Source organism: Mustela nigripes, chromosome X, assembly GCF_022355385.1.
Source record: "Mustela nigripes isolate SB6536 chromosome X, MUSNIG.SB6536, whole genome shotgun sequence".
Taxonomy (NCBI): Eukaryota; Metazoa; Chordata; class Mammalia; order Carnivora; family Mustelidae; genus Mustela; species Mustela nigripes.
Window position 1 is genome coordinate 12,636,042 of NC_081575.1, and position 24,020 is coordinate 12,660,061.

General features: G+C 40.9%; 1 protein-coding gene across 1 annotated transcript in view; it reads left to right on the top strand.

Annotated features, from left to right (window-relative positions):
- The window catches only part of MCF2 (MCF.2 cell line derived transforming sequence), a 59,692-nt gene extending 40,250 nt beyond the window's left edge, over nt 1-19,442 (top strand). The window contains exons 13-24 of the mRNA XM_059386041.1: nt 1,254-1,291; nt 3,791-3,879; nt 5,055-5,121; nt 5,820-5,935; nt 6,051-6,120; nt 7,916-8,008; nt 10,044-10,136; nt 11,181-11,306; nt 11,943-12,164; nt 17,595-17,687; nt 18,748-18,826; nt 19,372-19,442. Coding sequence (XP_059242024.1) covers nt 1,254-1,291; nt 3,791-3,879; nt 5,055-5,121; nt 5,820-5,935; nt 6,051-6,120; nt 7,916-8,008; nt 10,044-10,136; nt 11,181-11,306; nt 11,943-12,164; nt 17,595-17,687; nt 18,748-18,826; nt 19,372-19,442 — 1,157 coding nt within the window. The remainder of the gene's footprint in view (nt 1-1,253; nt 1,292-3,790; nt 3,880-5,054; nt 5,122-5,819; nt 5,936-6,050; nt 6,121-7,915; nt 8,009-10,043; nt 10,137-11,180; nt 11,307-11,942; nt 12,165-17,594; nt 17,688-18,747; nt 18,827-19,371) is intronic.
- Nucleotides 19,443-24,020: the final 4,578 nt, after the last annotated feature.

Sequence of the window (24,020 nt, forward strand, 5' to 3'; positions counted from 1 at the left end):
CTGCTGAGCAGAGAGCCGGATGCGGGACTCGATCCCAGGACCCTGAGATCATGACCTGAGCCGAAGGCAGCGGCTTAACCCACTGAGCCACCCAGGCGCCCTAAAATATATTTTTAAATAATGAGAGTGGAGTATAAAATTCAGAGAACCTAACAGCATATCCTTTCCCTGAGTGTGTCTTGCAGTGGTTCCTGCCAAGGAGGGAAGGGCAAAAAGTATATTTCTTCCATAGGGAGAAGAGATGCCTGTAGCCTGTGTGCGTGGCAGCCTTTTTTAGCAGCACCAAAAATAAGGAACACAAATGACCTGGTCTTGCACTGGCCCATGCTCTGGGGTTTGTAGAAACATTTGGACTCCTTGCTCACTAATACAGGGGCTCACCCATTGTAAACAGAACGGAAAGTTGAAACAAAGAAAAGGAGAGGCACCTGGCTGGCTCAGTTGGAAGTGCGTGCAACTCTTGATCTCGGGTCATAAGTTCGAGCCCCCCATTGGGTGTAGAGATGACTAAAAACAAATAAATAAACTTTAAAAAATATAGATAATTTCATTTTCAACATGTTTTAAGAAAAGAAAGGGAGCAATAGTAGAATAGTAGAATAGAAAGATTAAAGCTTGGAATTTTGGTGCGGTTGTTTCGTTTTAGCATTTTAATATGCTTCCAAGTTGTTTCATGTAGTTGTTAGAAGCACATATTCTGACAGTAGAGTCTACAGAACACTACCTTTGCTTCCTGGGCAAGATACTAACCTTACTTATCTAAGAAATGAAGATAGAGATAGTACGCATCTGTTAGGGTTGCTTTGAGGATTAAAAACCAAAATGGGTGTGTAGGGCTTAGAGCTGCCGGGCATGTAGTTATTAGTTAAATGCAGATGTTTTTCCAAACTCTTTTTGATACTGTTAGGCAGTGAGCTACAATCTGATTAAACGCTTATGTGTGCAAATGAATATTAAATCTGCAAATAATTACGTAACACTAGCACTTACCTTCCTGCTCACTCGGCAATCACCTGGATGTTTGATGAGTCAGAGAATGAGTGAAAGTGTAGCAAAGTGATGCTAAATAAGAACTTGAAATCGTGTAGCTGAATCTAACCAGTCAACTGTTTTGTATGGTGTGATTTAAAAATACTAACCTAAATATGTCAGCATATTCGTAACTCTCTATTTAATAAACATGCATGCATTTTAATTAAAAGTGTTGATTTTTAATTCTGGCTTGAAATTCCTCTTTCATATTTTTCTACCAGGAAAGAAGACTTGGAGACAAAATCAGAGCAACTTAAAAGTAAATACCACTAATTAATTCAAAACTGGCTTTATTGCTGTGGTTGCAGAATTGGTATGGAGGCTTAAACCATATTTTTAGTTCACTAAACCAATATTGTACGTTCGGAAGCCTATTTAATCTAAAAGAAAAAGCTGCTGCTGCATTGTGTCTAATTGCAGTTCTGGCATATCCCCAGGTGTATGAGCAGTTTCTCAAGTCTTGGCTTGAGTTCGGAATTAATTTCTGTAAAATATCTGTAAGTCCCAGCTTCTCTTTCCCGCACCCCACCTCAATAAACTTAAATAATTGCGCCTTTCTACAAAAGAAGATTCCTTTCATAACTAATTACATTCCTGTAAGTATGAAGCATGGACAAAAGACAGGTCCTAATGGTCCATGTGCCAGGCTCACAAAAGGACATCTGTTCATTTGTGGATTGATTCAAGTCTCCTTCTCAGTTGTCCAGGACATTCTGGTATCTGCAGAGAGTAGCCTCATCATAACCATAGGCCCTACATGTTCCTTGTGTCTTCTTGATGGTAAATAGGCACTGATAGACACTCCCTGCCTTTTAATCCCAACTCTGTCAGTTTCTGTTGGTTACATATAACCTGGGGTAACTCCGTTACCCCATAAGGAACTCCATTTCCTATCTATAGAATGGGTATAATAACAGAATGCTCTAGAGCATTGTAGAGGTCACATAAACATAAAATAATACTTGGGAAGTATTTCGAATGAAGCGTGGCATGGTTAGCATCTCACGTGTTGTATACCATTATGAGCAGGCTAGTGAGTGGCCTAGTTAGCACGGTGTACAGCCACAACCTCTGTTTTCGAGAAGGAAACAGGCTGAACACCAAATTCCACAGTCTTAAGGGGTCTTTCGGTTTCCGTCTCCACTCATGATACCCTAACTTCCTCTATGGGGACTTATTCATTTACATATCTTAGGGGAAAAGTAGGAGGCTCTGTACATTTTCTTGGTGAGATTACTAGCTAGTGAACGGAGTTCCAAAATGCACACGTTCTTCAATTCGAGTCAATTTGCGCAATCCTTTGGCGAGGCATTTACAAGTATAAATTTATGTTTTGAAACTTTCCAAACTTGAATTTCAGAAACCTGTTAGGAGTAAGGGATGCATATGTATCTGATGAGTAAAGAAGCACGCAGCATTATCAGTCTTAATTATAGTATTAAAATAAGAGTACATTCAGATAGAACGAATCAAAGCATGGTCTTAAAGAGGGAGCATAACGCTGGCACACCATGGGCTTGGCCCTGTTTTATCACTTAACTAGGCATGGGACCTTGGCCCGGTTGCTAAACCTTTCTGAGCCTCGGCTTTCCCATATGCAAAATGAGGATAAGTATGCTATAGCTTGCCAAATTGCTGGGAAGATTGGATACAGTGATTCCCGTTAAGTCCTTACAGCTGTGCCTGCACAGTATCTAGGAAATAGTCCATAAATGTTTGTTCCTTTCCACGCGTGTTTGTAATGTTTTGTGCAAATGCTTTTTAGCTGGCAGATCTCATGCTTCACTTTGGGTTCTACTTGTTCCCAAGTAATGCTGCGTTTGCTTGGAGTTCAGACATTTTGCGGGCTCAAAAGTCCAAATTCAGCCAGGATCCCTGGAAGATACTTCTAAGGCTTCTGAAGAACAATTAACCCGCCACAAATCTCATGTAGTTGACTCACTCAGCAAGTCCAAGTCCTGTAGAGTCTTCAAAATAAGACAGTGGCTTAGGGTCGGGGAAGTCACTTGTAGCAAAAACTGACATGTGGCAGAGAGCAGAGACAGAGATCAACAGGCTACAGCCATTTTAAGAAAGAATAGAGTTACCCAGATGTTATCAGCCCTGGAGTGGATCATCAGTTTTTATTACATCATTCACATTCCTGATGGTACCACTAAATTATTAGAGGGAGAGGCAGTGATGTCGTGTATCCTTGGTTAAAGGACTCAAGGACTCATGTACTATTTCCTAGAAAGTTTCCATCAAAAATCATTAAGGCTAAAAAGCTGTTTTTTTTTCTTCTTCAATGAATAAACTTTAGTTATCTGGAAACTCAACTTTTTATCAATTAGCCTCACTTCCCCAAAGTGCCAAGTAAATGAGACATTATTTAATGTGGAAAATACAATTGTTTTCTTAGAGCAGGAGTGGGGGCTGGGAAAAGGTGGTGGGCGAGGCAGAGGGAGAGAGAATCCTAATCCCGCGACCCTGAGATCATGACCTGAGCCAAAATCAAGAGTTGGATGCTTAACCAGCGGAGGGACCCAAGCGCCCCATGTATAAAATAAGTCCTAATTAGTATCTTAAATCTGTCCTCTTTGGCAACTCAAATAATTTATTTTACCAATATGTATCAAAGTTATTCCTGAAAAAAATAATCCTAGTGTTTTCAAGTTTATCTACGCAGGACCTAGAGAAAACTTAATTTGAGCTTGATTTTCTTCAAGAAGATCTATACATACATGGATGCTAATTTAACTTATTTTCATCATTTCAGATTGAAGTGGTGCATGATGGTCGGGAGAAGAGAAGTTCTGGTCAATCCTCCAGTTTGGACAATGACAATACCTTGGATGTTTTACAGAAGTATCTTTTCTTTATTGACATACTCTCATATACACATCTACCAGTAGGAATCTGTGATTCAAATGTACTTGGATTTTGAAATCACAAAATGGGATTCTGTTATGTTGATGAAAGAGACACTAGATAAGTTGTCAGAAGTCCTAGAATTAGGCCTGGCTAACCTATGCTCTGTTTGTGTGACTTGAAAATTAACTAGAGTTTTCCAGAATCTTTATTTCCTCTTTCCTAAAAGAGGTAAAAGTGAACGAGATGATGTTTCAAAAACTACAAAGGTTTTGTAGATATATAATGATATTTTATAGATGTTGACAATAATCATTATTTTGTTTACTTTTATAAAATTATGTTCCTATGCTAGACATAAGAATATTCATTTTTTTTCCTTAAGATTTTATCTGGGGGCACTGGATTGGCTCAGTTGGTTAAGTGGTTGACTCAAGATTTTGGCTCAGGTCATGATCTCAGGGTTGTGAGAGCAAGAATCAAGTTGGGCTAAACGCTCAGCACGGAGTCTGCTTGAGATTCTCTTTGTCCCTCTGCCTCTTCCCCCACTTGTGCTCTTTCTCTCTCATATAAATAAATGAATAAATAAATAAATAAAATCTTAAAAAACAACTCTTACAACTCAATGGTCAGAAGGAAAAAAACCCCACAAATTTAAAAAAATAAAGATCTATTTATTTGAGATAGAGAGAGAGAGTAAGAGTGGTGGGGGACGCGTAGAAAGGAGAAGAAGAGGGAGGAGGGGAAAGACTCTCAGGCTGACTCCCCACTGAACACAGAACCCGAGGCGGGTCTCGATCCCACAACCCTGAGATCATGACCCGAAGTGAAACCAAGAGTCGGACGCTTAACTGACTGAACCATGCAGGGGCCCAGTAAATTGATTCATAAGCTTAGTGAGATAGACATAAAGTGGGTTATTTTTTGTCATGTAAAAATAAGCCCTGAGCCCCCTTTTCTTTCCTCTAAATGTATTTTAAAGAGTCTTGTGGGGGGTACTTATTCTAGAAACCATACAATTAATTTCGTATTTTGATGGTAAAACTAAAACCATTGGTAGTGGCCACGCATTAACGATTTTTACCTTACAGTTTGTAAGGAGAAAGATTGAGAGATCATAATACAATTCTAAAGCAACAAAATAACTGGTAAATACTGTCTTTTCACTTTAGCCACGTCCTGAATGAACTGATACAGACAGAGAGGGTGTATGTCCGCGAGCTGTTTACTGTTCTGTTGGTAAGCGACTCAAATGGTATTTTCCCGTCTCTGAGCGAATGTTCTCCCGCTACGTTCAGTAAGAGCTGTTGAGCCTTCCCGTGCTGTCTGCCTCCTTGACTGTCACACGCCAGCAGTGCGTACTTCTCCCACTGTTTTGAGGCTGCATGTGTAGCAAATGTGCACGGTCAGGTTCTCCCTCAGTAGTGACAATTGTGGGACCTAGATTTTAGTACAGAAGAGATAAGCTGTTTTCTTAAGGATCCAGCAGATTGCTATAATTATTCCCAGGGTGCTATTTAGAGATGGTGATGTAAAGAACTAAAAGTAGGAGTAAAACAGTCATTTGATACAAATGTCATAATATTAACTTGGTCTGAAAAACCTAAACGTGTATTGCCGGTTTAAGGAGAGGTTACTGACCTGTAATATACTTTTTCATGCTTGGTTTCCATTTTGTTTCGTACACTATAAGTTACCCTCAAGGGCAGAGAGTCACTTTTTTTCTACCCGTTAAGTGGGAAACCATGATGTCCTTGTCTTGCTAAAAAAATTTAAAAATGGATTAACTTTGGGTACTGGAAAATGTGATTGTTAAAGTTAACCAACAGCTTCACCCACTCATCCCCGATACATTCTGCTGTATCTGTATCTTTGGTGGCTCAAACAAATGTTAATGTGAACATTTCTCAACGAATAAATGTATTTATTTTGGGTAGGGCTATAGAGCGGAGATGGATAATCCTGAGATGTTTGATCTTATGCCACCTCTCCTGAGAAATAAAAAGGATGTTCTCTTTGGAAATATGGCCGAAATATATGAATTCCATAACAAGTATGTAATTGCTGAATTGAATTTTCTTTTTCATCATATTATTTAAAGGCTACTGATACATTTATTACATTTTGCATAAAATTATATCATTTTTTTTCCTCTGAAATTTTCACAGCATTTTCTTGAACAGTCTGGAAAATTGCGTTGATGCTCCAGAAAGAGTGGGACCTTGTTTCCTGGAAAGGGTTTGTTAATTATTATTTTAAAAATATATAAATATGGGTCACTAAAGTAGCAGCTCATTTTATAGGACCAGATTTAGAGACACAGTGGGTCTTGTTTTTTTATGTCTTTGTTTTGGGGGGAGATGCATCACTCCAGCAAGCATTTAATGTTAGACCAAGTTTTGTAACAGAAGCTGGTGCAGGGAGGTATCCAGAGTGCACGAATGGCTGTTGTCTTCCGTGGCTCAGCTTGTGACCACTGACCTCTGGCTGGTTTTGGGAGTCCAGGGAACATCCTGCCTGGGAAGATGTGAGACTTGGAATCACCCTCACATGACCATTCTTGCTTTGGTTAAGTTTTAGCCTCAGAGATGCCTTGGCATTCGCCTTGAGTACATGTAGAGTCTTAGACTCCAAAGTAGTCTGGCCTTCAGACACTGGGTTATCTGTCCCAGGAACTTTGTGAAATAGAGGGCTGTCTGTTCTTTTTATTCTACGAGTTTATTGTGGGAGGCTCATTTCTCCATGTCTCAAGAGAATGCTTATCACAATTGACTTCCCAGGCTTTGTAATCATACGTTTCCTCCATTAGCATTTTTCCTTAGACTATTCTCTGCTTATCTACTTCCTCCTCTTCCTGGAAAATCAGTTCCATCCTGACTTGAGAGTCAGTTTGATAATGGTGATCACTAAAAGCTTCCAAATAGATGTCTTATCTCAGAGAGTGTTAATGGACTGAGAATATGATAAGGTTAAGAAAAAACTATTTGTCATTATGTTTCTCAATATATTCTAACTTCAAACACATTTGGTTGATAGCTAGATTCTTCCCTGACTTCTCTAAGCAACACCAGTCTCTTTTCTTTGGACTTGTGTAGTGCTTAATGCTACTCATTGGGGATTTTACATTGCTGGGCATTTTTATACACATTTGTGAATTCTGTCTTTAACTAGATGAAAAATGCTTTATATATATCTTTGTATCTCTCCTAAGGTGAGCGGAGTTATTGGCAACCAGCATTGGTGTAATGAATGCCTATCGATAACGTTCATTCATTCAGCATCCTTCTACTGAACCCTTGCTAGACACCAAGCATTGTGCTAGGCAATGTGGATAGCAAGACGAAGGCTCTTCCCATAGAGAAAGGGGGAAAAAAATTATATTCAGTGTGAGTTGTGTTATATTAAGGATAAATGAAGGATCCTGTAGGAGCCAAGAAGAGGGGTATCTTACGTAGATCGGAGGTATAAGTGATGGCTTTCGAGAAGAGATGACTCATGAGAAGGATGTTGAAGAGTGAGTAGGAGGTGGCCTGTTAGATGAGGGTCAGAGAGAGGTGATTCCAAGCAGAGAGAATAGCATGGAAAGATGCCTAGTGGGGTTCTAATATGATGATGATATCCCAGTGATGAACCAAGGACCTTGGAAGTTAGCTCCATCTTTGTTCACTAGGGAACGGAGAAGCTAAGAGCATGGAAAGAACATGTTTCTTTGTACCCTATTAGCTCATACTTAGGAGAAAAATGCATCTGTTTTTCTAGTTCAGTCAGAGAAGGCTTTTGTCTCTCTAACTCTCAGACTTGGTAAGTGAAAGTCATAAAATTACTGGGATCATGATGTGTCCCTCTATTCAGTCCAGTGGGTGTGCTTTTCTTGGGACACAGAGAGGGCTCCCGGCCAGCTGTCCGTGTGGTGGGCCCTTTAAACCACATTCCCTAGAATGCTTGGCCCCACTCATTCTTGTTCAGCCTTTCTTGGTAAGAAAAGTACATGTTCACAAATTGATAATATATTTGAATTTACTTTTTGTCACAGAAAGATGATTTTCAGATGTATGCAAAATACTGTCAGAACAAACCCAGGTCAGAGGCTATTTGGAAGAAGTATTCAGAATGTGCCTTTTTCCAGGTATAGTAATTTTTCAGGTATTGGATGTCCTCCTTCTGGAAGATACTGGGATATTTCTTATAAATTCATTTTCTACTCAAGTTACATATACTATAGATCAAAGAATAATTTGACCCTGCTGCCATACACGCACGTGCACACACAGACTCACGTGCCCACAGACATACATGCTGCTTCTCAGAGGTAATCACTTGCAGTTCTTTTAGCTACTTCCTTTGGTATTTGCCTCCATGTTGCCAAAAAGCATATTGATATTGCTCCTTCAGCCCTCTTCACTGCCCTTGCCTCACCACCAGATACACACACACGCTTCTTTTCCTCCAACACATCCAGTATGGCTAGAAGTCTCGTCGTGTAGATATACGGTGTTAAATGAAGGCTGTCATTTCTATGCTCAGATGAATCGTGTGGTGTAAGATGGTTGCTTTTCTAGCCCTTTTGTTTTTCTTGCAATTGTCATTTGTAATCATTTAATTTTTAATTTTTTCATTTTTTAAGAATTTTATCTATTTATTTATTTTTAAAGGTTTATTTACTTGAGAGAGAGAGAGAGAGTGCCTGCATGAGCAAGGGGAGGGGCAGAGGGAAAGAAGCAGACTCCCCACTGAGCATGGACCCGATGTGGGGCTCGATCTCACAACCCTGAGATCATGAGCTGAGCTGAAATCAAGAGTTGGGTGCCTAACCCACTGAGCCATGCAGGCGCCCTTCACTTAATTTTTCAGATACTTTCCCCTGTGTTACACTATGGAGTACGATGTCTCCGTCAGAAAGGATGAATACCCAACTTTATGCCTCAATCAGAAAGGATGAATACCCAACTTTTGTAGCAACATGGACAGGCAACAGTATCTACCTCTTAAACAGACTTTCAAACACACCTTTATCTCCCACTTTCAGGGGGTACTTGATGTCTGTAAATCTGGACTCTCTGTGGAGGGGAAGGGGTAATTGAGTTAGTTGTTCCTTAGGTTTTCCCTCTGCCCATATTGAGAGTCCTTCTTCTCTAGTGTGCTCCCTTACTTACCACTTGTCAGTTAGTTTTTCAGTTTCCATATTTGATTGATAGCTTTTCTCTCCCATCTTTGTAACTTTGGTTTTTGTCTTGTTAAAATGACTTCCAAAAATCATTTTAGTTGGGCTTCATGAGTGAGGAGAGCTAAATTCATGTATCAGTCCATTACATTTAACCGTAAGTTGCTAACTGAATTGTTTTTAAAGATTTTATTTTTTTAAGTAATCTCTGCACCCACCATGGGGCTTGAGCTCATATTCCCCAGATCCAGAGCCAGCCCAGGGCCCCCTGACTGTTTGAATTGGATTGTATATTGGTTTTTATCCATACCCAGAAGCAGGTCCCAGATCTTAACACATGTATATTCTTTCGCACTCCCTTTGCATTCTGTACTTCTTAAATGCACATTTTATTCTAATCGGCCCCATCTTGCTGTAGTTATGGACCCTATAGTGTTCCCAGAACCCAGAGTCATAACCCTTACATTTATCATGGCAGTTAGCCAATAATCAGATGAACTATAGCACCGGTTGATGAGGGCTGTATTTTTGTCATGATATTAAAACAACAACAACAACAACAACAACAACAACAACTCCCTCTCGTACCCAGTTTGACTTTTATTGGGTACAGCCTGTTTCTTTTCTGGGCCTTGGCCTGTGAAGCTGAGCTTTTTGTTAATTTTCTTCACTATTCTTTTAGTCATGTTTTGTTTGTCATGTTCATCCTTTTCTCATCTTTCAAGCATTCCACATCAATGTGCATTTTATGTAAAAATGTATTTGCATTTGAAATTTTAGCATTTTCTCCTCTCAAATCCTTGAAATAATGTTTATAGTATTTTTTTTTTATATTCACGGCCACTTAGAATTTTGATACGGTACGTAACAGCGGCTTTTCTAGTAGAATCTCCTCGAGATGTAAGAAATCTGTGTGCATGGGGTTTCATCTGTGGACACTTGGCATTTTCACAGGTACATGTCTTGATTAAATGTACTGATAATTATATTTTAATGACAGGAATGTCAAAGAAAACTAAAACACAGACTTGGTCTGGATTCCTATTTACTCAAGCCTGTGCAACGAATCACTAAGTATCAGTTACTGTTAAAGGTAATTGCGTGAAGTGTTTCTTTCTTTCTTTACTTCCTTCTGTGGGTCAGATGTGGCAAAGACGTTAAAAAGGAAGTGGCTAGTGAGGAAGCACAAGACGTTAAAAAGGAAGTGGCTAGTGAGGAAGCACGAGGCGCAGGGAGGCTTGGTGAGTGCGAAGGCTGGAGTTAACAGTATGCCTCCTGGCTTCACTGTGGCGACTCAAGTTCCCAATGCCTAGATAGAAACAGAGAATCTCTAGAGTCTCTTTAGCTATTTAATTAGCCACACAAGTTACGTTGATGTAGGCATAACAAATGCAGAACTTTCCTGATCGTTAAGAACTAAACAAATATTTCTTAGAGTTTGTGACTGCATTTCACGTGTGCCTCTCCATGAAAACTCCAGATGGCACACCCCTTGTGTCCTGTGACAGGGTTCCTGAAATATGTTACGTATAAGCACCGCAAGCATATTTTAGAATATATGTTCACAGTGTTCTGTGGTCTATGCAAAATGAAGAAAACAAATTGTTGCATTTGGAGGGCCAAAAAAGTGTGATTGTTTTAAAAATCAATCTATAGTGTGTCCTAATAGCTCCTTTTCTACAGCTCTAAGAGCACCGAGTGCCCTTTACTTGATACCGTTTCGGCACTATTCCATTTCTTCCCAAATTTTGACACGGTTTTTATTTTTTTTTAAGATTTTATTTACTTATTTGACAGACAGAGATCACAGGTAGGCAGAGAGGCAGGCAGAGAGAGAGAAAGGGAAGCAGGCTCCCTGCTGAGCAGAGAGCCCAATGTGGGGCTCGATCCCAGGACCCTGAGATCATGACCTGAGCCGAAGGCAGAGGCTTTAACCCACTGAACCACCCAGGTGCCCCTTGACATGGTTTTTAAAATAGAGTATTAATGTGACAAATAGCAAATGAAAGATATTGCTCAAAAAATGACATCATCTTTGGATTCCTCCTTGAAAGCATGCTAGCCAAAACTGTATTTGTTTTCTCCAGCTATTAACATCTGCCTGATATCAAGTTTAATTCTTGACTTCTAATTACAGGAGCTGCTGAAATATAGCAAAGGCTGCCGAGGGTTTGAACAGTTAAAGGAGGCACTGGACACGATGCTGGATTTACTAAAGTCAGTTAATGACTCTATGCATCAGATTGCAATAAATGGCTATATTGTAAGTAAATTTTAATGGTCATTGCAGTTTTGGGGGTAAGCACGTAAAAATCTCTTTCTTTGGCTCCTGGAACCAAGTGAGAAATAAATAGGGCAGAAAAATGGAGATCCAAATGTCAGCAGTGTTTGGAGATCAGCAGCCAATGGATTTGTGATCTCCCCTTTGTCCCTAGAAGCCTACCCCCAAGTCCAACCTTGGGATAGCCTGCTTGAAGGAACTGTTGGGGTCTTCTAAAGAGATGTATTGTCCCAGGATTGCTGCTTGCCTTGGTCCAAGATAAATGTGGAGAGAAAAAAAAAAACACATCAAATCAAGTCTTTAATGTAAGCTCCGCCTGGTGGGGATGCTTGGTCTGGCAGACGTCAGTCGCCAATCAGGATTGAGAAGATGGGGGGAGCTACCCTAGTTGAACGACACCCATATGGAGGTCTCTTCTGTCTCTTGCTCCCGCCGTACTTTTGTACCTGTGTGACACAAGGCATGTGTTAATGTAGTCAGTTACTGGGAATAGAATTTTAAAACCTTACAAGTTGTGTTTCAGGGTTTTAGTGGCTCAAGCTAAACAGTATCACGCCGATGGCAGAGGTGTGAACCGAGCTGTGCCTTGTACTGATGCGTGTTGATTCTCCTTCGTAGGGAAACTTAAATGAATTGGGCAAGATGATTATGCAGGGCGCATTCAGTATTTGGACTGGACACAAGAAAGGCGCTACAAAAATGAAGGATTTTGCTAGATTCAAACCAATGCAGCGGCATCTCTTCTTGTATGAAAAAGCCATCGTTTTTTGTAAGAGGCGTGTTGAAAGTGGAGAAGGCTCCGATAGATACCCGTCATACAGTTTTAAGCACTGTTTGAAAGTAAGATAATTTAAATTGTGTAACATGATATTATTTCATATATATATATATATATATGTGTGTATGTATAAATATAAAAGTTGGTACAGCTTTGCAAGTGAAATGAGTGGGTTGTGCACCCCTTTTCTTAAACAAAATCTTTTTATTCAGGTATTATTGACCTACAATACTGGGTTCATTTCAGGTGTGCAGTATAATGAGGAAGTATTTGTATATATCGCAAAACGATCCCCACAGTAAGTCAAGTTAACATCCATCACCACATATAGAGTTATTTATTCTTGTGGCAACTTTTTCAGTTGTACTGTCCTAGCAGCTTTACAGTGTGGAGTATGGTTAGCGACAGTCACCATGCTGTACATCCCATCTCCAGGACTTACGTGTTTTATAACTGGAAGTGTGTACCCTGGAACCGCCTTCACCTGCTTCATCCAGCTCCAGCCCACAAAAGCTCAAGTAGAGGTCTTGTGTTAAAATCCGGAAACAGAGAACTTCCGAAATAAGAGTGAGGGAGAGCAGAGCCTTTCCTCTTTCGTTTCCTCTGTCACTCCAATCGCAGGCACTCCCCAAGGGGGCTCCCAAGTGCCCTAGTGCAGAGCACGGTATGAAGCTGTGGGAGCTGACCAAGGTTCTCTCATGAGCGCTTTCTTACCAGTGGTGCTGGGTAGAGTTGATGGGCTTGGTAGCAGGGAGCCTTTACTGTACGGGACACATGAGGAAGACAGTTTCTTCTTTTTTTTTTTTTTTTTCCTCCATACAGTTTTACAGTGGGTGACGGTGCTTAGCATAGACCCACTTTTCTTTTGGTATCACTACTTCGTTCTCTAGCTCTTCTCCTCCTGGGTGTCCAAAGCCACCTACAGCTGTCCACATCTTCTTCCTTCCTGTAACTTCTCTCCTATAACCCAAACTTTCGTCCCAATACTAGTTTTGTCCTAATACTAGTTTGGTATTAAAATGAGGTCAGCGTTATTTGAGGGAGTCACTGGCAGTCCACTTCATACAAGCCTGTAGTCGGCGAACTTGACATTTTTTATACCGAGTTAATTTTATCTTTCAAGTTTTCAGTTGGAAATTTCAGTTTCTCTCTGGGGGCACCTGGCTGGCTCCGTCAGTGAGGTGTGTGGCTCTTGACCTCAGGGATGTGAGTTTGAGCCCCATGTTGGGTATAGTGATGACCTTCAAATAAAATCTTTGAAAAAATAAAGTGTAAAAGCAAAACAATATTGGTTATAGAAAAATTGGCACATAGAGAAAACCATGACCTCGCTTTCACGACCACTATCACTGGAGTCATTTTTTCCAGCCACGTTCTTTGTCTGTGAGGAAGAGGACAAGCAGTGTGTCCTGGGGTGTTGTGTCAGGAGTCAACCAGATAAGCAGGCCCTGCTTGGGTTTCTCCCCAGAAGGTCATCAGTTCCATGCTGTTTGTAACAAAGTTCCTGCCCAGAGTTATGTCTCGGACTTCTTCCTACCGTCCACTTGCCCCGCTGTCAAGTGTCCTTAAAACTTGTTTTGACAAACAATGCCCAGTTGCTCCTCTGCTATTAGCAACCCACCTCCCTGTCCCCCAAGTCTCCATTGGTCTATTTTATGTCTCTAATAAACATTGACCGAGAACTAAGATTTTATAGTTGACCTCAGCCGGGCGTTGGATTCTTGGTGTCTACATGTCTGTTTCTGGGGAAGAGACGTGATCTCCATAGGCAAGCTGGACCCAGAGGCACTTGGTTAACTTTGTACTTGTGGGGTAACCTAGTCAATACCTGATGTAGTATCTCTGGTGTGTATTGATTTTCTTTCTTTTCTTTTTTTAGCTTTAATTTGTCACAATGATGGGCAGCAGAATATTTCTAAAGCACATTAGAGTAAGGAGGGTCTGGTATGAGGGAAGCAAGTCATGAGATTTCAAAGTATAATGGTTACCATGGAAACGGTGGGGTAGCTGTAAGAAACGTTTCAGTGGAAGGTAGACAGATGGGCTGGGCGACTTACTAGATACAGGAAAGAAATAATATCTGACAGCTGAAGGAACAAAAATCAATCTGATCTTTCTTTGGTTTCCCAATAATGCCTAGCATTTTGTTCAAAGGTTTTATTTATTTATTTGACAGTGCAACATGAGCAGAAGCAGGGGTGGTGGGGAAGAGGGCGGGGTGGGCAGCAAAGAGAGAGGGAGAAGCAGCCTCCCCGCTGATCAGGACCCTGACATCGTGACCTGAGCCACCCAGGCACCCCACGCCTAGTGTTTTTAATAAAAAAGATTACTCAGTGATGCCTGCAAAGATTTAGACCAGGTGTACTAGGAAAATGGTGATCCTGCCGACAGAGAAAGATGGAAGTTTGGCGATTTCTCAAGCCTCACTCTGCTTTACCCTCTTGCTTTCCTACTGTGAGATTCCAGGATTAAATCCTGGTCAGCAAGAACAGTCCGTGTGTGACATAAACAATGGGGTTACTGGCTTCAGAGTTTTCTCCTTGGTAGAGAGGACAGGTGCAGAATGCTGTCTGCTGCTGAGCCCTTGCCCTGTTCCTTCTTGGGGGCTCTCGTCTTGGCGTCATCCTGGCCTGATGACTGGATTTGAAGTCGGCCACTTCGATGACAAGAAAAGGCCCTAAGGTCACAGTCAGATGGCGAGATTTGAATTCTTCAGATTCCTCAGTTCATGCATTTATCATCATCATCTTTTTTTTAACTTAATAAACATACACACAGTGCCTCCTGTTTGCTAGAAACTGTTCTAAGTGTTTATTAATAGCAATGTTAACTCATTTAAGCCACACAGCAACTTCATATGAAGTAGGAACCATTATGAATCCCATTTTGAAGATGGGAAAGCCAAGTTCCAGAGAAGTGAGTGATTTGTCCAAGAACACGTAGCTAGCAGAGTCACACCCAGGCCGATGGTTCCAGATTCCTTGCTCTCAGTTAGGGCACCATGTCGCCAGGCCTTGTGTCTTGTTGGTTCCTTCTTTTATTCCTTCCTTCATTCCTTAATCTCCATGCTGCCGTTCCTCCTTACCCCTGTAGCACCCATTCTAACTGATTTGATGTATGTCCTTCAGTTGGTGTGTTTTTGTTAAATGTATATTAATGTTCTGTGCACATCTGGTTGAATATTCATAAACTGTGTTCTGTTACAGTCTGTGCTTTTCTGATACAGTCACGTGACTGGGGTATACCCACTCTCTTGCTTCTCACTGCTTCGTAGCAGTTAAGTTGAGCTATATTTTTTGTTGCTGTGATTCAAGATCAATTTTTTAAAATTATACTAACTCAAGAAGTAAATAAGCTCTATTCCAGAGCTCTAAATAGAAGTCTGAAGATTGGTAGTTTTTGGCCATAATTGCAGAGTTCTTGACCCACCGGGTGACTTTTAACTAGGTGTTTGACATCTTTACACTCCCTTGAGGACAACAAATTGGTTAAAAGTTGGAGCCCTCAACTCTTGGCACACTGTGATGTCTGCAGATCAGATATTTTATAATTAAGCATTTATATTCATAGCTACCAGGAATATCAATGAAAATGTGAAAGATAAGGCAGATGCCACAATTTGGATGTGACTTCACAATCAGCCTTGTTACCTTGTTATTTTATTGTGTTATGTATTATGTAGTATATTATGTAACTATACTCATATAGTTAGACCTTTAACTGCCTCTGGATTCTATAAACATATATTTTTATCCCCAGGGGTACAGGTCTGTGAATCGCCAGGTTTACACACTTCACAGCACTCACCAAAGTGCCTCTGGATTCTAAAACTGAGCGAATTTCATGGTATAGTGAACATTTCATGATATAGTCACATTTAATGAGACTTAAAAGCCTTTCAATACAACCTTTATAGTTTGTTATTTGAGAAAATATATACATTCACAAAATACAAATGGATTGTATTCCAGTGGAAGAAGTAAGTGAATTGTTCGGAATTCAGGACAACATTGTCTGATAGACATCATGGTTAGATTTCCAGGGTAACTCAAAAAAAGATCATTTAATCTATAAGGATATGGTCTATGTATGCAGTGAAAAACCACAAAACTGTTTTGCAATTCAAATAAGGGAAAGTTTAGAAAGCAAACTCAAATACTTATAAAAGCTCATTATATGATCTAGGCATTTAATGCAAGCTATTTAATCCTTTAATCAACTCTGTGAAATAGGTATTCTTCCCATTTTGTGGTTGAGAAAACCACAGCTCAGAAAGGTTAAGCACTTCGCGCCAGAACACGGAGCTCCTAATGGTCAGCGAGGAAGGTCCAACCCAGGCCTCTCAGAGTCCAGAGCCCTGCATGCTATCCGTCTTATGCTATTTCCATGCCATTGAAGTAGAGATTGAACATGAGATTATTATTCATCTTAAATCCTGATGCTTGCACAAAAAAGTAGGTTTAGCTAGAGCGGTTGGGTCAGAACATGAAGGTATCTGTGGGGCTCCTGGAAGTCGCTGCCGACTACATTCAGGGTAGGTGTCAGCGAGTCCTGTGTGTGTGGATCTCATTTCATTTCTCAGCACAATCCCTTTTCTTTCCCTTGATGTGCGGTTTTGCTAGCCCTACTTTTTCATGCTTATCAGCCTCAGTTAGGGCCACTTGGGGACTTGTAAATGGAACAGAGAGTGAGCTATTCCTTTAGATAATTAGACTGGAATTAAACAAAAAGAGGAGGCAGAAGAGGACTAGAGGAGAATGTGTGCATGAGGGAGGGAAATCGCTCGAAATGGAATTAACCAAGCTATTAACAGCACAGGATGAAAGAAAAGGGAAGGGTTTGTGCTCTGCACAGTCATATGGGGAAGAAAAATCATGGTAAGGAAGGGATATTGTAGACAAATTTCACTGGCAGCAAGATCTCACTCTCCTATGAGAGATCGCTTGTTTTCTAGAGAAGCCGAGAGGTCGGTAGAAATAGAGGGGAGTCTTGGGTACCCAGCTGGCTTTCCCCCACCCCAAAATTGCATGTTTATCAGTTATAAAACTTCTATCGAGATAAGTAATCATCTCTAAGATCAACTTATCTGACAAATGATTTTGAAAAATGACCATTTAACTTAATTTTGGATAAGCTGTTTTATTGATGTTTCATTACTTTTAGACCTGTGTTTGACATGATAATTTGTTTTAATTGTGTGCAGTTAATTTATAGTAGGATTTAATCTTAGGGGGACTAGTTGGATGTTCGGATTTATGACATTTGTTTCAATCACTGGGATGGAGCAGGTCATCTCTGTTCTAAATGCCTGCTTCAGTGAAAACATTTAAATAGGGACATGACTGTATTTGTCATTTCATATTCTTGAATATAAAATGTGTATTTTGCCGAGTGAGAAATCCTGGTTTACTTAGAAGATGGTGGGGGTAGATTTAATGTAATTTCATATTCCAAGTAAAATGCTCATGAAGGTTTTGACCAAAATCTTACAGATGGATGAAGTCGGCATCACCGAGTATGTAAAAGGAGATAACCGCAAGTTTGAAATCTGGTATGCTGGCAAGGAAGAAGTTTATATTGTCCAGGTGGGTCATTGAAATATTATTCTAGAAACCACAACCTGCATTAAGACACAAGAGTCTGAATTTGCAAACAAAAACAATGTTGGTCACATTCTTATAATAAGTTCTCATTCCTTTCATCTAGGTCACTTAAAGAGAATTTAGTATTCTTTATGAGGCTGTTAGGCAGTTTTCCAGTAGCACATGTTCTGTCCGACATGAGAGGTACCTTGGGACTTTCTAGGGCTTTGAGGTTCTACAGCTACACCAGGATACTTACGGACTCTAGCTGATGGCCACGAAGATGGCAGGTGCTTCTCTGCCCTCATCAGGTTTCTAGAGTTCCTGACTGAGAATGGTTCTGGGTTCCTCTTGTGCTTGGGATTCTAATGCGGGACACAGGGATGGGACAGTTCACATTTGAGCCTTGTCTCTAAAAAGTATGCGTAGGACTACACTCATCGCGATGAAAACAATAAAAATAAAAACAGGCTTAAAGCCTTGGCCTGATGTGCTGTAAGGTCCAACGTGTTTCAGGAAAGGGGAGAGGAATGAGAAAATTTCATCTCAATAAGTGTATCATGACTTGTGACAGGTGTCAGTGTTTTTTCTTCACTTTAATTCTGTATTAGGTGAATCCATAGAAATACATTTTCTTGGCTTGATTTAGACATAAGACTTCTTGCTCTCCTACAGACTTGGAAGGTATCAGGATTGCAACAGATTTTCTTTTCAGAAACAGAAGAACTTTTTTTATTTTACCAAAATTAAACATAAAAGCCTTCACAGTTTTAAAAGAACCCCCCCAATAAAATAAATTTTAAAAAATAAAAGGACCCTCCTACAAAGAAAAAAAGTAGATTATATTTCACTTTTTCTCTTCACATTAATTTTTAAGGGCAGTTCCAAAATGGTTTGACTATTATCTCTTCTAACAGATGGCTACTTACTTGCCTCTTAGGAGTTTTAAAAAGCAAAACAGTAGAATTTGAATATGGTGGTTTAGGATGTAGATCAGGCTTGGTATACCTAGTGAAGTTTGTTTCATTATAAAGGCTTCTTCTTCAAATTCTAAAATCCTTAGGCTCCGAACGTAGACGTGAAGATGACATGGTTAAAAGAAATCAGAAGTATTTTGCTGAAGCAACAGGAACTTCTGACAGGTAATTTCAGAACAAGAAGAGTGACAGCTCATTGACTCAGGCTTTGTGATAACTGGTCCAGGGAACGGGTGTGGTATTTACTTTAGACTATAACGAAAGGGTTTGTTAAACTAATTAGAAGAAGATCAAGATTCAGGGGGTTCTTTAAACTATTTTGGAGAATGAACTTTACACTAGAAAGTAATACAGCAAACGAACTGTGTTAAATTAATTCTAATCCCTTCTCATGAGTCAACTCTACCAAGGACCTCAAGGCATCAGTGCCTGGTAGTGTTGGCATGGTGATGGTTATAGTTATGGGCCTGAATTTCTTGATAAAATAGTACATGGTTCAATCCTTTTCCGTGTTTGAAACCCAGACTGGCCTTTCCTCTGGTTACTTTAAGTCTGTGAAAGTGAATGCTAATGGGAATGGTGCATGTGTGTGTGTGTGCGCGCACGCGTGCGTGTATGTGCACACACTTGCACATGTGAAGGACATTGTTTTCCGAGGAAGAAGTGTGGCTTCTCAATGATGCTTCCATAAGCTCTGTTTTATTTCACAGTTAAAAAACGAAAGCAGCATAATCCCTTAACAGACCCAGATCACCTTTCTTCTCAGCGGAATGATGAGTAAGTGATCATTCTTCCAGAAATGTCACTCCTGCAATCTTCTGTTTTCCGTATGTACATGAGACGGCCTCATTATCAAGTAGTTCAGACACAGACCAGCCTCCTTTTTAGCAGTAACTCATCAGATTCCTTAAATGCACCCTCTTCTCAGCTCTAATCGTATATGTGGAGCCTGATAGCATCGTCATTATCCCGTTGTTCCCCTTGATGTTAAAAATAACATGAGAGTTTGGCCTAAATTTTAAGCATGATTACAGATGCCTTGTTCTTGGTATATCCTGGGGCGGGGGAGGGGTGCGTAGGGGAAAAGTGGCTGCCCTCATGGTTTTCTCTTCACAATAGTTTTGGTCAGCTTCCATCTGATTGGAGAAAGAGAGTGGTCAGGATGAGGAAGGACTGGCAGTCCCTGCTGGTCCCTCTGCTCCGCTGTCCCTAGATGGAGACTGCTGGCTGGTAGCTTAGCCTCTCTTTCTGTGCGGTCAGAGAGGAGGCGTGCATCCTGGGAGGGCATAGCCATGAAGTCTTTGAGGAAGGTAGTGGGCCTACATGATAGCACTGCTGCTGGTTGACAGATGTCTTCATATTCTGCCTCTAGGAATCCTAAAAGGTGGAGTTGCCCATAGAACAAGTGCATATATGCGGAAAGAATCCCCACGCTGATTCCAAAGCCTGTGCACAGAAAGTCACCACGTAGCATCTGCCTGATACAGGGATCATTGAATGGTTTCCTAAAAATAATTTTTTAAGATTGTTTTTTTTCTGAGAGGGAGAGAGGGAGGGAGAGGAAGACAGGGAGAGAGAGTCTTAAGCAGACTCCTTGCTGAGTGCAGAGCCTGACATGGGGTTCGATCTCACGTCCCTAGGATCATGAGCTGAGCCAAAATCAAGTCAGATGCTTAACCAGCTGAGCCACCCAGGTGCCCTCCCAAAATACTCTTAAAAAAAAAAAAAAAAAAAAAAAAGAAAAAGAAAAAGAAAGGGGTTCCTGGGCAGCTCAGTTGGCTAAGCATCCAACTCTTGATTTTGGCTCAGGTCATGATTCCAGGGTCCTGGGATCAAATCCAGTGTCAGGCTGTCTGCTCAGCGGGGAGTCTGCTTCTCCCTCTTCCCCTGTCCCTGCCCCTAGCTTATACGCACGTGCTCGCTCTCTCACTCTCTCTCTTTCTCTCTCTCTTTCTCAAATAAATAAAATATTTTTAAAAAAATTAAAATAAAATAAAGATACTCTTTTTCTTGTTGTTGGATATTATCTTTTAGAGGTAGCTAAAAATCAGGATCAAAGTGTGTTGGTTCATCTGGGACTTTAGGAAAATCATTTAAAAGTCACAGTGGAAGTCTTTATCTTCCTGAGTCACAATACTCAATCTTCTGTTATAGGTTATGGAAGGAATGTCTTTAGGTTTCATACAGTAAGTGACTTTACAGTAGGTGACACAGCCCAACAGCGTTCATCAGATTAAGGTTTCAGTGTCATTTATATACACCTTACTTAATTCACTGAGGTTAAAAGATCATACAGAAAGCAACAGGGATTTTTTTTTTTTTTTTTTTTGGTAGCTAGAAAGCTACTTTCCCTTCAAGAACCTCCTCTGCCCTCTTCAGCCCATACGGCTTCTATGACCGGTCGGACTGTTACCCTCTCCTAGTTCAGGGATGGACGTGTAGACCGACCTAGCCCGTGATGGCCATCACCAGAATTTTCATCAGAGCTGTCAGGAAGGAGGTCTTGTCCTTTGCACTGAGAAGTTCTATTAATCCTCTAAGCTTAGGGTTCCTAGGGCCTGTTCTCCTTCCGCATGTGACTGTGGCAGACAGGGAAGCAATGATGGGAGCCCACACAGAGGTAAAGCGGTGCTGAAATACTGGATTCCTGATGACTTTTCTTAAGCACCTGGATTTGTATGTGTTCAGCATTAATCCTTAGACTTTCAGTTATATGAACCAATAAATTTCTCCTTTTATGGGTTGTTTTTGTTTGTTTACATTTTTCCAACTGTATTGGTTATGGTCGACACTTAAAATTTGTGTATATTTAAAGAGTAAAATTTGATTTGATATACATATGCATTGTGAATTATTAATCCCAGCCATCCTTCTGTGTGTGTGTGTGTGTGTGTGTGTGTGTGTGTGTTTGTGTGGTGAGACCACTTAAGATCTACCTGTTAGCAAATTTCAAGTATATAATATAACACATTATAAGAATTTTAAACAATATACCGGCGGTGGGTCCAGAAGGCAGTCATTTTTTTCCTTGCATATTAGAGAACTTGCTGGCTTGGATCCTAGAATGTAAGCTTTTATTGTATTATGAACTATCATGCTACAGACTTAAATTAAGTGGGTGGGGGGGATCAGCTAGGTTTGAATGATTCTCAGAGAATGTTCCTAACACACAGTTTCACTGGAAAAAAATACCATTTTTAATGTCTTGTTATTCTTAAACAATAAAAGCTCACTTATTTTTACACATTGACTATTTCAGAAGGCAACACGGATCTTTTCTGGGCGCCGAGGAGCCCGCCCCGGAACCCAGTGGTGCTCTGGCGGAGGTCCAGGAGGCGGTCCCGTTGGTTCGGGCTGAAGCTAACACGGGTAAGCGTGGCTGCCCTAGGGAGGCGAGGCGCGTGCTGTGCACGTTCTTTTCCACCATTGTTAGCTCGGAAAACCTCCCTCCCTCTTCCCTTTGTATAAAGAAACCAGAGCTCATCTATTTTTATGAGGCTCTTTTGTTTCCCACATGTGAGATACCCTGGTGGGCACTGCAGGTGGGGGAATGCCAATGCGGCACCTGGACCGGTGGCACGTGGGAGCTTAAGGAAGCTCTGGGTCTGCCCCAGGCCTTCTGAGTCAGAAACTCTCACTCCCCGAGTTCCCATGTGGTTCTTTCTCGGCCGGGTTGGGGGGAGCGTATCCCCTGCTCCACAGCATAGAGATGAATAAGACACATATACCATAGCTGTCATGAATCAAGAGGAATCATTTACAGCTGGAAAGTTTCTTTTCCTTTTGCACCTTGTCTCATTCAAGCTGATTTCAAACAAGGCATTTACTGCGACAAATAGAACGCAGCCCCGGTACCGGGAATTGCGCAGAGCTCTGGGCATACAGTCTGGCATCTCTAGAAGCCACAAGGGTAGAAAGAGAATTCAGCAAGCAATTAAAATGAAATGTGATCAGTGTTAAAACAGAGAAGTGCAAGGTGCCGTAGAGGCATCTGACAGGGTCACCTACACAGCCCGGGGTAAATAGCGTAGACTTTCCTAGGAAAATGCTTGCCAGAACTGGTACCCGATACTTAGATACTACGGTCCTGGGTCTAGAGGGGTTCTCTACTAGTTGAAGAGAAACAAGTAATGGCAGTCTTGTTCAATCGAAAGCCACTGTGCTCTGCTCCTCTGTGTGGTGGTCCCCTGAGCAGAGAGCCTGCTACCAATGCCTTCATTTGATAGGTGAGGAAACCAAGTCAGAGAAACTTGCCGTGACTTTTCCAAGACAACATAAATGGTTTAGTGTGGCCAAGATGAGATTCTGTTTATCTCTGCCTGTGTTACATTGCTTGCTTTGTATGAGCTCAATATCTCGTGTGGATGAATTCCCTCTTACACATACGTGTGAGACAGAGGAGACAATTCCAGAATACTAATATAACTAGGCAGGATGCTCTTAAGTGCTGTTTGAGTTGGACCCATAAAAATGCCCTAGACAATATTTGGGGAAAGGAATATTTTCTCTAAGAAAAGGTAAATGCTCTGTGGAATATTTTTTAACTTATTGTTTTTAATAACTGTCGCACCAGCTCCACCTTGAAACCTTCCTAAAAAGTAAAAGGAGTCTCTGACATTCCAGGCCCTTTCTGAAATATCAGAAATTCTAAGATAATACAGGCTAATCAGAGGTTTTATTATATAAAGATACTATTCTTGGACATTGAAGGTGACAGCCTTGATTATTATAGTTAGTTTCACTTCTCTGCCTGTGTTGGGCCAGCACTGTTAAGTAACTGCCCCCTTCATGTTTTTCTTCTAGGTTGGACCCAGATGTCCACACCTGCAGAAATCTCTGAAGACCCCGAGGAATGGCCGAGCAACTATTTCTACGCTTCATACGATGACAATGAAGAAGTAAGGCCCCTAATGGTTAGTGATGACATATTCAAATAAAGAAATAAAAACTCTTGGAGCAGTATTATTGCCGCAGGAGGCAGGCATGTGCGGGCAATCTTCTGTCCATGTCCTCGAGGTCATTAGGTAGATTTCATCACCCAAAGATTTGAAACCTGTTTCACCACGGACGTGCAATAGTAAGCCCTTCTGTCCGCAAGAACTTGTTTGAGCTCTCTGTGACGCTCCTACTGAAGCTGATGAGACAAATGGTCCATCATTCCAGTCCCTGTACATCGACCAGTTTTATCTTTAGCTGAGCTTTTCCACTGTGTTTTCAATCTAAGCGTAGGAGATAAAATCAGAGAACAGAGGAGAGTCAGATATACTTTAAAATAATCAGCTTAGATTCTAGATCGACAAATCTAGGGAATCAACTTTACACATATGAACAGGTCAGAAAACAGCTGGGGACGATAGTT